Genomic DNA, 14,368 nt, shown 5'->3' on the forward strand with positions numbered 1-14,368 from the left:
TGGAATGGGTTGCCCAAGGAAGTTGTGAATGCTCCATCCTTGGCAGTGTTCAAGGCCAGGTTGGACAGAGCCTTGGGCGACATGGTTTAGTGCGAGGTGTCCCTGCCCATGGCAGAGGGGTTGGAACTAGATGATCTTAAGATCCTTTCCAACCCTAACGATTCTGTGATTCTATGATTCTATGATTCTACAATTGTCTAGTTCTCTGAAAAGTTAAATACATGTCTATAAACACCCACAAAGTCTGGAAGCCAAGTAAAGTCTAGCTTCTTTTTTTGTTTTAGAGATGAATCCTAAAGAAATAAGGTTCACACATTTTTAGGTCTTCATAATGCTGAAAGCTTGAAAACTTTAATCGCTTGGGCATAGCTACTGTACAATCACACTGCTGTTCAATTCATGAAGGGAAAAGAATATGCTTTGCAACTACAAACTACCTTATATCAGATCTACATGAGAGAGTAATAACTGACCAATCTGCATCAAGAAAATGTGACACCTAGACAAAATAGTTATACTAATTGCAACATAGAGTTTAAGCGCTGGCTTAATTGTAGGAAGCCTTTGTACTGCTCACTTGCACTCAGACTCTAGTCTAGGACCAGGAGGAGCAGGGAGGTTTGTAGGAAGCTCCTGTCAGTCAGGCCTATGCCAAGCATTTCTGTTGCAAAGCATAGAAGGGTCCCTTTCTTAACAAAGAAAGTTGTGGGTGAGAGAGCAAAACTGGCCTTTTAAAAGCAAGCCAATATCAAAAGGCATTTTTAGAAACATTTGAGGTTTTTTCTTTTTTTTTTTTACAGATGGAGCAAACAGTGAAACCTATAGTTTAAGTCCCAGTTCATTAATTCTGTTATTTCTAATGCTGAAATAAGGAAAAAAGCACATTGTTAGTTGTGTTAAAAGCACTTATACAGCCACTTCACTGAAACTTTATAACACCTTCACCAGTGGACATTAGAAATTTAAAAGGGAAATTACCCTTTTCTCTAAATACAGCCTCTCTATATCTGTTTGTACGTGCTTGTTATAGAGGCTCAGTAGAGTCTGGTAACTTCATCTCCAAAGATTTGATACGCACTTAACATGCTCAAGCATAAGTTACCAGGACTAGGAAAACAAAACCCAACAAAAACCCCCAAAACCCCACAAAAAACCTCAATCCCCAAAAAGCATCCAAGCCCCAAACAAAAAACAATGAAGCAAAACAACCCTGTATAAATGAAACCTGTGTTTCCTATGCTGGAAGTGATCCTTCTCTCCTCACATGGTCCTCCTCCTCATCTAGTAGTTGATCCAGCAGAAAATGAAATATTGGGTTTTTCTTCTTTTCAGAATGGCACCTCCTTAAAATGGCACGTGGGCAGAGCTTAGTCAGCAAACAGTTTTAACTAAGAAAGCTTTTCAGAGGGTTAATGTGTATGTTTGTGTCTATGTGTAAGCATATATGCACACGCATATTTTCTCTTAAGCATGTACTCAGCCACTTAGCTCTGTTTGTTGTTACTTTCATGAAGAGATCATTCCAGTTAACTAAAATCAAACTGTGCAGGGGGAGAATTGCATGGAAATAATGGTATTTATGTCAGCCACACCACAGGTAAAAGTGGAGGTGTCAATTCTTACCGACTAGAGAAGTGAGGCCCCAGTAACATTTTGCTTGAAACACACTGGCATATAGGTCTGTGAAAACAGGATGAGCCCTTAGGAAGACTTCTTGGAGGTATCTCTCAGTCCCAGGTTCTTCTTGATAATGGTCACTAAGGGAGCCTGCAGATGTCTAGAATGTGCCCAATGGTGCTGACACTGTTGGCTGACTATCCAAATGAGTGTCAACCTATTGCAGTGTCAACTGCATAAATAATTAAACCAGCCTTGTAATTCTTTGCAGGCACCAGCCACAGGAGCTCTGAGAGGTTAGGTTTGGATAGGTTTAGGATTGCTTGTCCTTGGCATCAGGATGAAACTTTGACCAAGTCAGAGTTAGTATGAAATGTTTCACCTTTTGCTTGCAGTGGGCACGCCAGAAGATAAGAAAAGAATCCCAAACTGTCAACTTAAGTTTTGTTTAAAAACTAAGATAACAAAATCAGGAAAAGATAACTTTGTGAACAAAGAAAGCACAGAGGCAGAGTAAATAAGCCACTTTCGATCAAACTTCCTCCCTTGCTAGAGATTTCCTTGTAAGCAGCATTTGCTTTTGAGTCCTGTGACTTCCTGTGCCTTTCTGGGTTTGATGGGCTTCACGTACTTCCACAGTGGCCCTAGGGCAGCTTCAGCTTCCCCCTTTCTGTCACCTCTGACTCACAGCTGCTTAGATCTGCTGCTTGCTGAAGACTCCAAACTCCTTCTAGGTCCAGTGGCTCACAGGAAAGAGGTGTTTCCCTGACCTCACCTTCAGTAGAGCTCACCTGATCAAAGGGCAGCGGCTGGAATATGAAAATAAAAGGGCAGCCTTCTGTAACACAATATAGAGCACTCTCCCACCCCCTCCAATATACTGACTACAAACAAATAGCCCTTCCAGCACAGCTTCCTTCTGAAATAATAGTTTAGATTCTGGTTTCTGCCATTGAGATTGTTCTGTTACAGCTACACAATCTTACTTTGTTCTTTGGGGGGAATTACAAACGTGTTTCATAAGAGTCTTGATGAATGAGGACAGTGAGGAGTATTGCTTGTCTGAGGAGCATCAAACTGAAGTCAGAATGAGAGAGCTTTTCCCGTATGATCCCATTTTCACTATCCTTGGCCAGAACGTTCTGATTATAAATTCTTTGATTAAGCAAAAACTCTTTTTTTCCCCAATGAGAAAGCATGACATCACTGCCACTTCATCAAGGAATTCACAGGTCTTTCTCCATCCTGCAGATGGAGAGAGCCATGAATGGCACCATTTGAAGTAGGAATGATTCTGCCTTAATGGAGACATTAAGAATGATAATCCTTGGAGTCACAAAAGCCCCAGGGTCCCAAGAGCTGCTGAGGCACAGTGGAAGAGCTTTGGAAATATTCACCATTTGCTGATCACATCTCTGTTCTACTGGCACCACCTGTTTCTGCTGTTGGCTCTAACTTCTCTGTGCAGGAAGAACCTTCATGCATAATTTTCTCTTTTGATCATTATCCAAGAAAAACAGGATAATCCAAATGTGTTATCATTCTCTGTAGGTCACTCTCATACTTCTCATCAGCTTCTTCACAGATAACTGTTTTTTGATTTGAGTATTTTCTGTCCAATTGAGCTATTATTGTGTTTTTCAGGCTTTGGTGGTTTCTAATGCTCTTCATCCTGTGCCCTTCCCCAGCTGGGCTAATTTTAAACCTGATATCCTTTCCCTCACCTGCACAGGGCTGGTGGTTTTTTTATGCACAGAGCTGTGGTGTAGGTTCATTTCTGGATGTTTTGGTGAATCACATTTTAGCCCTACAGGGTTTGGTATCCAGTGTGTTTTTTAACAAAGACAGTCTTTTACAGAATAAGGTTTATACACACACACATTTGATTTGTGCTGTCAATTATATCTATGACACATGGCAATGAGTGTGTTTGCCCTTTTCTACAGGATCCAAAGTACATATATGTGCTAACCTTCACTTGTGGCTGCACGGAAGACCAGTGCGTGGCAAGGTTTTGATGTGTCTCCTCATGCACAAGCAGGGCTCTGAATGTATGGGTGCATATGCATGTGTGTATAAGAGACAGAATCTGTCTGTAATCACACCTATCGCTAAGGCTGGACTCATATCATATAACAGTGGCTGTGTGAAACTTGGGCATCTGGTATGAGCAAGTTACTCAGGCTCCTGATGTGTGAAAATGCCCTTCTAGAGGGGAACCCATCCAGTCTCAGACACACATCTTGGGAAAGAATATGCTAAGCTTTGCAAGGTGTCTAGAAGGGTCCTGTAAGAGTCCCTTTGACTAGATATTTAGACAGCTAGAGATAAATGAGACAAATCCCATTTGCCGTTCCTACAGGAAGCTGGGGATCACATTGCTGCTCGGACATCTTGTTTTTAGCTCTCCTTCTGCCTTTCTGAAATATCTGCAGCTTTTTCACACATACTTTGTGTTGTAAAGGCTCCACTGCAAGGTGCAGTTTCTACTTTGCCATGTCCAATGACAGTGCAGAAATAGTCAGTAAAGTCTCCTCCTATACAAAACCTGAACAGGGAGAGAAAGGCAGATTTAGTTGCATTCCTGACCTAGCTGGGTGCAATGCAGTTGTATCAGTTCCACGAAAGGCAGAGTGGCACCTGGCTTTGCTGCTAAGCTGTATTATTGTCAGTGGGATTAGAGGCTGCCTTGCTGGAGTCTCACTCCCATTCATTAGTTTTCTTCCCCGCACCTCAACAAAAGTATACAGGCTATACTTTCGCATCCAGAGACCTTTACCTTCTTCCATAGCCTCCATTCAGTGCTGCTGACATTACACTTTCTTGCCCCTGCCTGGTATATCCTTCCTTTCTCCACTGAATTCTATCTAAACAGATTCCTCCTTACTCACCAGAACTACAGCTGTGTCCTCTCTTGCCATACAGCTGTGTCCTCTCTTGCCATCCTGATGTGACATGCCTGTGCTCCCACATGACTTACAGGCTCCCTTTGACTTGTCACAGGGATGTGCTGAAGCACCTGAACCTCAAGGACTCAGATTGCTACAAGTTACAGTCCCTGATCTCGCTTGTACTCCCTGTTGTTTAGTCTGGGGTTTGTTTGAGGTTTTTCTGTGTTGGTTTGGTTTTGTTTGTAAGTTTTTGGGTTTTACTGTTTCCAGAAGTTGCATGACAGTGACTTGCTGAAAAAAGCTTACATGTCTGTGCTAAGTTCCACGTTGTTAATCCACTTCCACTTCCTCTCACTCTGAGAATATGTGAGACCAAGTAAGTAGTAATTACTTCTAGATCGTTTATAAAGAAAATTCTAGAAAGGAAACAAAGAATAATAATACATTAAAATTATATTTGGATGCTGAATTTTTCCAGTTTATTTAATCTCATTTCTCTTTCTGGGGCTTCTTAGGAATAGACTAAAAAGAATAATACACCTGTGAAACCATTAAAACTATATGTTGTAGTTAGCCAGGTATGACTTGATATGTGGAGATACTTTTCTATTCTGATTGTGATGGGAAAGCCTTTTCAGTTTTCATCAAAGCAATGGCTCTTACAAGTAAGTGTCTCCTTGGCCTTGGTTTGTATGCTAGATCTCTTTAAAACATAAGCCATCTAGGCAGAGAGCTTACTTCTTCCCATGGGAGCATGCTTGCAGAGAGAAGCTCCCAGGTGCAACACTTGAACCACCAAGATGCATCTTACTGTGAAGGTGTTTGCTACCACACAGAGGTGCTTGGTGTATACAGCTGTCAGTGGATTATAGATCTGCAAAGGCACCTAACATGAGAAGGCATCTAACATGAGAAGGCATCTAACATGAGAAGACATCTAACATGAGAAGACATAAGTGTAACCCATCAGCCCTTTGTCTTACAGGTCAAGCTCCATGAATTTTAATCTCACCAGTTCGTCCTTGTTGTCAATGATGACCAGGTCAGCATTCATGTCAGTGCATTCTTTACGGGAGTCATTCCAGTTGTTTTCTTTCTGCATTTGAGAAAAGAAGTAGCATTTTCCCCCATTTTTTTCCCAGTGTTTGGGGCAGCCTGCAGGAGGGAAGAACAGCTGTGAAAAAAATCCATGTTCACACTAACAAAAGGATCCCACTACCAAAGAAAGGTAAGAGAGTGAATTACAGCCAGAGAAGTACCTGTGTGGTTCTGCTTATGATTTTCACCAGGCCACCTGGGATCCATGCCATTCTCTGTAGTTAATTCCAGCCCTAGGCATAAGTCATAGAAGTAGAATCACAGATAACGTTATCCAGCCTTTAAAATATTTGCTCAGGAGGTAAAGAGAAATGGCCAGGTCAAGAAGCACCTTTAAGTTTTCAAAAGTCTTATCTGCCTGCAGCAAAATATGGCCATAATGATGCTACTAAAAGAAAGAACATTTCTCTTCATTGCCAGGCAGGGTACCAGGAGGAATAGAGATTGGGGCCTGGAAAGGGTGATATGATTCAGGGAGACAGGGACTGCTTGATATAGTTTTGTTGGTTATACAGCAGCTCCTAAACAGCAAAAGGGAATTGCACTTAGTTAAAATGCTAAGAATGGAGAGGTACTTGAGAAGCAGTACATGCACATTGATCCGTCATGCTCACTACAATGCTGGAATACCAAAGGGATTGTTATATTTGTGTCTGTTCACCTAGCCATGGGCTCCTCTGTACTAGTAGGAAAGAGTAATCAGTTCTTATCTCTGAAACAGTAATGCAGTGCTGACCAACCACTACTTTTAAAGAATATGAAAATATGAAAAGTCTCTGGCCTTGAGAGCTTATCCTGTGAGTGTACATGATAAGGTTGTTTATTCCTGAGATTGCAAATTCTTTGTTTATTTGTTCTTCTAAACAAAATCTAGACACATGCGTTCTCCCAGCCTTCTCCACCCCCTTAAAAGACAATCGAACAGACTTCTGGAAACTGTCTTTTGACTGGCAGAGGATTACCTACCTAGTGCATGTGCATCTTCACAGGTGGTGGAGAAGGTTTTTGAGTCAGATGGTCTGCTTGCAGTTGGGTGATCTGGAAATAAGAATGCAATTTCTGTTTTGAATATCTGACCATTTTGCCATACATTGTCAGGGCTCTTCTGGACGTCTTTGACCACCACCATCACTCCATACAGAATGCCTATTCCTCACCTTTTTCCTCCTTCAATGGAAGATTTCAAGGACCACCAAGGACTCCAAACTGAGCAGTGATATACATGAATCTCAATTTTAGTACAAAGGAATAATCAGCTCCTTCTGTAAGCCTAGAGCCAGACAGTGGGTGACAACAGGAAGGAAGGAAGTATGAAATAACAACATTATTTGGGGAAATGACTTTACTTGCTTTCCCAGAAAACAGAGCCACTGGACCAGATTCCTCTGTTCTGTAATTTTGCTCAGGTTTCCTAGCATCTGATCAGACCTAAGTTTTTCTGTATTGTCCTCTCTTTCTTTGTATTATTAACTCTAATAAATAGCATTTTAAATAACACCCTACAGAGCCTAGGTGCCTTTTTTTTAAGTGGGATAGTAACAAGCTGGCATCTCCTGGTGTAAAACAGTTGTTGAAATACTCTTTCACAAATTGCTGGAGTATGAATTGTGAAAGCTACTATGGTCTTCAAAAACACATTGCCTAGGAAGTCGTACATTTCTGAATCTACATTTCTTTCCCTATAGCAACCAAGAACCAGACTTTTGAAGTTGTGAGAGAAAAAGCTTCACTGTAACACCTAAAACCAAATGCTGACAATGTATAATACTGATTTTACATTTACAATTCAAAGATCAAAGTTGATCAATAAAAGTCTAATTTTGCAGATACTAATTTGCATGATATTCTCTGTTCCTTTTAGGGATTAACTACCAATATATTGCTGTAGGAGAAGTGAAATCTGAGATATCACTATTTAAAAAAACCAACAAAACCAAAACTAAACAAAAAAACCCAAGGAAAAATGTACGCCTGAACATTTGAAAACAGAGGTTCTTAAAGCTCTGGTATAAAGAATTACATCCAAACCTGTATAAAGAGATACCCATGGTAAAGTATGCATTATATTTTACAAAGTATTAACACTGGTTATAATAATGAATTCAAAGCTGGGGAGTGAGAATTTGAAGACGCAATCACATGTTTGGAAGAGGGGGAGAATCAGAATTTATTCTTCAGTAAAAGTTCTCAAAAACATTATATGAGCCAATATCAGGACCATTTCATCTTAGAAGATGAAGAAGCTGGGTTTTGCATATCACCTGATCCTGTGGGTGGAAGCTTGAAGTACTGCTTGTAAAGGTGCCCTGAAGTCCTTAGCATTTAATAGTACCAAATATTGGTACTAAAACCACCTAACATAATACAAAACCATTAATTTCTGTGAAAAAATCAAAATGAATGCATACTGGTATGCATTGAGAAAAATAACACCATCACACTGATTCTCCTACTGAATGGAAATTAATTTACAACACATAAATGGTGGATCAAGTTTGTCTCCTGGAATACTGTCACCTTTAACTCTGAAATCTGCTGTATCAGACAGTGCCGTTATTGAAAATGGTTCAAAGGCACCAAAACCTGACAAAGCAACAATGCGTTATTTTCTAATTGGAGCAACTTAATACTGAAGTTTATTATGCTTTCCCCATGCACTAACGGGGAACATTTAGGTTTTCTTTGCTTTTTACTGAACCCCTAGAGCAATAAGGAAAAATAAAACAGAAAAATATGTTTGAAAGTGTAGGTTTTTCATGCATATATGCATTTATATGCATATATCTTGAGGCTGGATATCAGCTTCTAGTTTCAGAAAACAGCAGAATTTAAGTCATATGGAGGAGCATTTCAAAGAAAGTCAGAACTATGTCTTGTTGGAAGACCAGCTCATGAACTGCAGGGCCAATTTTTTACTTAGCAGCAGAAAAATTTTCTCTCAAGAAAAAAGAACATGACACTACTATAAAAATCACAAAAATTTCTGGTCATGTTCCACTGAGTAAAATTGTTGTCATTTTCATGAACAGAAATGGAAAATGCCTTCTGGCCTGCAGAGCTCTTGTATGATGGAGCAATATCAAGAGGTGACAGTTTAGTTCATTTGAACAAGCTGTTCATCAATAACAGTGTATTTGGCAAAACAAAACCATATGGAAAACTCATCTAAAATTAAAACTTGGAAATAAACCTCTCAAAATTGCAACAGTTTTTATTTGGAGTACAAGTAAAAACTATATGCTACTGAAATTAAATCTAATTTGATTTAGTTTCTCAAGTTTTATTTAGACCTCAGGTTTCTTAGGATTATTTTTTTCAGTTCAGTGAGGCCATACTGAACATGACAAAGTAACTATAACTGCAGCCAGACCTGAATCAAAGTCTAGTGACCCCTCATTCAACTCCTGATTAAAAGCTTTATTAAATGATGGTAATTTCACCTTGTTATATTTCTTGGGGTTTTTTTTCCTTTTTTTTTTTTTAATTTTGCTCTTCCTGTGCTATTTTACATTTTATAAAGGTCAGAGCACTATCAGACATCTTTACTTTTTGCCTTGAGAAAGAAAAACAGTTACCTCCCCCAGCCCTATTTTTAAATTTCCATGGATCAAAGGTTTTGTCATGTCTTCACAAAGAGTTTCTCCATGTGCATCCAGAGTAGGTGGCAAACTCTGGGACTTGAATGTGATTGACTGTGGAAACCTCTTAAGCTTGCTTAACTTTTAAAGGATGAAAAGAAATAAGCAACCACATCTGAAATTTAAAAATGTTTTCTTGAAAATATTCAAAGGAATGTACTATGTGGATCTATTAAAATTTGTTGGTATTTTGGTTTTTTTCCTCTCTAATGGAGATAAGAATGCTTTCTTTCCAAAAAAAAAAACCCAATTTTTTATGTAGTTCAAAGATTGTTGTGAACTCAGTGATATATATGCACAGAGACCTAGCACTAGGCTTTTATTAGAGTAAGGTGCAAACAAATTCTTTTCAGTTCTGACTTAGCTACCTCTTTCAAATGAACTTTTATTTGTATCTATTTAAAGATTTTTGGTGTTATGGATGTCTTGGTGACATGTTACAAAGTCATCACCTTGAAATATTCTCACAAATAGCAGTCATAATACTAATAGGCATTATCTAATCGTGACTTATTTCTTCAAAACATTTGTATAATAAATTATTTACTGTTTGAACATCATCAAGTTTTTTAATTGGGTTTTGGCTTTTTTCTTTTGGAATTTTAAACTTCCAAATCACTCGGCTTTTTAAGGATTTCCTCTTACAGCTGTGGTTGACTAAAAACTACTGTCCTGTACCTTCAGACTAGCCTTCTGTTGCTGCTGGTTTTGGATGACATTACTCAGATGTCAGTCAGTGGGTGAAGGTCACAAATTAATTGCAGTTATTACATTTTTAGCAGGACTTACACATGAGTATCAGACACACTGCTAAGACCAATAGGAGGATTATCACAGCAACCAATACAGCAACACGTGTTCTGGAGCAACAGCTTTTACCTACTGATAGACAGAAAAAAAAATAAAGATTAGGGGAACAACTGGAAAAGGAACCCTTTGTCTTCATTCAAAGATGCCATTTCCAGGCTCACAGTGAGAGAACTCTTTTAAGTTAGGCAAAGCCCTTTGACAGTGTCCCTTCAGATGTTTGTTCTTCTTGTGATAGTTACACTGTGGACACATATTTTTCCATCAATTACAGACATTCAACCTGAACCCTTCTGCCATTGCTTACAATACTTCAATATATTCTGCTGAACTCAGTACTGGAGTTAAGTGCTCACTGGGATCCTTATCTGCCCTCTCAAAATACTATGAAAGCAAAACCCAATCAACCTACCAGATAAAGGTCCTGCCATGTTATACTCCTCAACAAAGCAAATTTTTCAGAGGAGTGAATTGTCTCCTCTTTTTCTTTTGACTGTTTATGGACTTTTGCTTAGGATTTAGTTCAAGGGCATCCTTGCGATACTCATTAGTCTCTCAACTCAGTGGATGCTGGCCGGGTCTTATAGAGCGCAAGCAGGCCTTTTCAGATCATCTAGTCCAAGCAATGTCAGCTACAGCAGGTTGTCCAGGGCCATGCACAGTCAGGTTTTGAATATATCCTCGGACAAACACTCTTTAGGAGTTTAGGAGTGCCTCCCCCTTTAGGAATTATTCAGAAGGCAAATGAACAAAAAACGGGAATGTTTTGTCTGACACATGGTTTTATAAAACCATGATTTGCCTCTATTTTCAATGGTGAATGCAGTTCTACTACCAGTATGGGAAAAGATTCAGAGAAGGGAAGCAGTAAATGATGGTGTAGGCTAGGGTTCTGCAGTATGGAAAAGAGATAACCAAGAAGAAGCTATGTCAGAGTTATATAAAATCCTGAGTGTCATGGGGACCTTGGATGGGATATGGCTTCTTACTGTATCTGTCATGGAACATCAGGTGAAACTAATAGGAGGCAAGTTCAGAGTGAAAAAGTCAGCTGTTTCTTCATGTGGTGTAAAAAAGAACTATGGATCCCCTCATCAAAGGACACTGTAGAAATCAAGGCTGTGTGTAGAACCAAGGGGAGATTGGGCAAGTTTGTAGAACAGAAATCCACTGAGGGTACATAAACAGAAATACACCTGCCTTGGGAAGTCCCTGAGGACATGCATGCATGAGAAAATATTACAGGAAGGTATTGTATATGCCCACCCTCTTCTTACTCATCTCTAGTTGTTCATGTATGCCTGCAGTGGTTTATTGGTCTGGCCCAAAATTTCTATGTGTTCCTATACCAGTGAACCCATAAGTGTTTCGTTGCATATAACACATTAACAGCCCCCTGCTCTGGCTATGTAAAGCAGACAACTGTTTCTTCCTGTCTCCCATAAGGTTTTATATCACTGCAGTTTTGGAAAATAAAGACCAACATCCTCTCCTCTCAGTGTTTAAATTTGTATAAATATAGTAGACAGCTAAAAACTCACCAGATGATGTGTAGCTAGCTGCAGCGCTTCTGTCTAGGGACTGCACTTTCACTTCTGCATATGTAGAATCTAAAACCAGGCAAAAATAACAGAGAAAACTAAGGAACAACTTAAATAGAACAAAAATGACTGAAGTTATGAGAAATGCTATACACATGACAGCAACTGATTTATGTGACTGTGTTTGACTATGCCTGAATAGTACTTTTGTCCATTGCATTCACAGCTAAGAGGACTTGCTATAGGCAGAAAGAGATCTGGTTTATCTTCAGTGCAAACAGCAACAGAGGAGACATGGGTACCTGCACACGTATTTTAAATCTAAAAGGAAGTGGAGAAAAATGTCTAAGGCTGTCTGATTGTCTTATTCACATCCATATGTACGTGGTGAGATTGGCTACAACATCAAAGCAAACCTGAAAGCTGCAGATCATGCTAAATTTCAAGGGGTTAATGATAAGATGGTGTGAAAAGAGGAAACTGTTCTAACATCTGCAGATAAGAAATACAAATAGAAACTACTGTTTCTGTCAAAGAGATAGTGAAGTTAAAAATGAAGAAAGAATAAAATGAAACACAAAGTGTACGAAGTCTGTTATTTTAGGATGTAATTTTATGCAGATGCAGCAAAGCCAATGCAAAATTTTATGCAATAATTCTTAGTGCATTAAAGAAAAATAAGTTTTATGTTAGAATTTTGCAAAGTCATTTATACTAAATCAAACTAAATCTGCCAATGAAACATTTTATGCTTGATTTATTAAACATGTAGTTTGTACAGACAAAACCAATAGAAATAAAGAAACCCTGGAGCAATGCCTCCCATGCTCAGCAAGCAGGAACAGGCTGTGCACGAGACTGCTTCAAACAACAGAAACATTAGGCATTCAATCTCCTGATCAGTTTGCTGCAGGAATCAATCTGGTGCCTGAGAACATGCCTGGTTCAGGACCAATTGGCATTCAACTGTGGAATAATCTCTCAGATTGATAGAAACTACTCTTAATATCACATAGGAAACTCTCCCTCACATGTGTACCTTAACAAATTAAAATTAGACCTTATAACAATCCCCTTCTTTTGGATAAAAGACCTAGATGGCCGCCCCACCTGTGCATTTTTCACAGCACTGGCCTCACATTTCCTTCGTCCTCTTTGAGGCTTTGGTGCTCCACAAAAGGCTGAAGAATACAAAGAAAGCTCAGTTCAGACCAATTGACCTACCTTGGACATCAGTGACCTTCTGTAGTTTGGGCCTGGTTGATTCAGTCAAGTTCAAGTCAGCATAAACAAGTTTTTCTGACATTCTTGTTCCCCCTTTACCTTCTTCCCTCTCGCTGCTGATTTTAAAATGGTACTCTGAACTGAGGACGACTCATAGCCTCCTCCTCCGTCTAATTTTCAGGAAGAAGTTCTTTCCTCTTTTAGTCATGCAGAAATCCGTGATAAGAAAGGAAGCTTATTTCTAATTGATCTTTTTATAGTAGCCTGTTAAATGTGAGGTTGTGGCTTGATGTGGTCATCTTTGTTGGCAAGTGCTTCTGGCTTTAGTAGTATTAGAGTCCAGAAGGCAGTGGTCTCAAAAGCAGACATCTGAAAGCATGATACATTTGCCCCTGATCCATAAAGAAATGTACTCAGTGCTGCTGAAGCAGGACCCTGCCACACTTTGGGGCTCTTCATTTGTCTGCAGCTCTTTTAAACCAGAATCAAGCTGACTTACTATGGCCTGAGAAACATGGGGTTTGTGCAGCTCAGAAAGAGGTTCTTCTCCTCTGTAGGTAGCTTCTGATGGCAAACGGGGATTCACAAAATGGGATTGGTCCAGCCTGTTTCAGGAAGGACAAATGGTGCTTAATATGCAAAGAGAGCAACTAGAATAGGTTAGTCTAAAGAAGACAAGCCGTAGGCTTTCAGGTTTTTAATTCCCACATGACTAATTCTTTCATAGAGCAGGAGATAGTAGCTATGTGGACATTGTGCTGTGAATCATCCTGTAGGGAATATCCTACCTTGTAGCATCATTTATGAAATGATAATCTGAAAATGTCAGATTTAGTTTTTGTGCTGATGGCAGATGTAATTGGCCAGGAAAAGCCTGATCCCCCAGCCTGATCTGCTGGTTGACAGCACGATCAATAGGGAGTTAGCAGTGTGCCCCGGCAGCCAAGAGGGCAAACTGCATCCTGGGGTGCATCGAAACACAACACAACCAGCCAGTCAAAAGAGGTGATCATCCTGCTGTATTGAGCATTGGTACAGCCTCACCTTGACTGCTGTGTGCAGTTCTGCGCCTCTTGCGGTTTAACCCCAGCTGGCAAGTAAGCTCCTCACGGTTGTTTGCTCACAGCCCTCCAGTGGGGTGGAGGAGAGAATCGGAAAGGTACAAGTGAGAAAACTTATGGGTTGAGATAAAGACAGTTTAATAGGTAAAGCAAAAGCCATGCATGCAAGCAAAGCAGAGCAAGAAATTAGTTCACTACTTCCCATCATGGGCAGGTGTTCAGCCATCTTCAGGGAAGCAGGGCTCCATCATGCATAACAGTCATTTGGGAAAACACCCTAATTCTGAACATCTCCCACTTCCTTCTTCTTCTCTCCAGCTTTATATTGTAGAACATGACTTCATATGGTATGGAAGTCAGCTGGGGTCAGCTGTCCCAGCTGTGTCCCCTTCCAACTTCTTGATACTCCCAGCCTGCTCACTGGTGGGTGGGGTGAGAAGCAGAAAAGGCCTCAACACTGTGCAAGCACTGCTCAGCAATGACTAAAACAT

The 14,368-nt window shown here is 39.9% G+C and overlaps 1 protein-coding gene across 4 annotated transcripts; it reads right to left on the reverse strand.

Moving 5' to 3' along the window:
* Positions 1-329: 329 nt before the first annotated feature.
* Positions 330-12,988, reverse strand: LOC115605691 (C-type lectin domain family 5 member A-like). 4 transcript variants are annotated; one of them, XM_030480493.1, is made up of 9 exons: positions 12,817-12,988; positions 11,593-11,661; positions 10,034-10,126; positions 6,573-6,644; positions 5,768-5,839; positions 5,521-5,663; positions 4,815-4,924; positions 4,068-4,165; positions 330-2,426 (listed from the first exon to the last, which is right to left on the reverse strand). In XM_030480493.1, exons 1-9 carry the CDS (start codon positions 12,896-12,898, stop codon positions 2,413-2,415), a joined length of 753 nt encoding a protein of 250 aa, XP_030336353.1. In that variant the 5' UTR covers positions 12,899-12,988; the 3' UTR covers positions 330-2,412. The 4 variants fall into 4 exon arrangements, with proteins under 4 accessions (XP_030336353.1, XP_030336355.1, XP_030336351.1 ...); XM_030480495.1 differs by lacking the exon at positions 4,068-4,165; XM_030480491.1 differs by having other exon boundaries at positions 330-4,165.
* Positions 12,989-14,368: the final 1,380 nt, after the last annotated feature.

Source organism: Strigops habroptila, chromosome 3, assembly GCF_004027225.2.
Source record: "Strigops habroptila isolate Jane chromosome 3, bStrHab1.2.pri, whole genome shotgun sequence".
Classification (NCBI taxonomy): Eukaryota; Metazoa; Chordata; class Aves; order Psittaciformes; family Psittacidae; genus Strigops; species Strigops habroptila.

Bases quoted from the DNA above. Each gene is read 5' to 3' on its own strand.
- LOC115605691 (XM_030480491.1), bottom strand. From the start codon at position 12,898: ATGTCAGAAAAACTTGTTTATGCTGACTTGAACTTGACTGAATCAACC. The intron at 5,840-6,572 runs GTAGGTAATCCT...ACTTATGCCTAG, and splicing joins TGAAGATGCACATGCACTAG to GGCTGGAATTAACTACAGAG. The intron at 4,925-5,520 runs GTGAGATTAAAA...TTTCCTTTCTAG, and splicing joins TTGACAACAAGGACGAACTG to AATTTTCTTTATAAACGATC.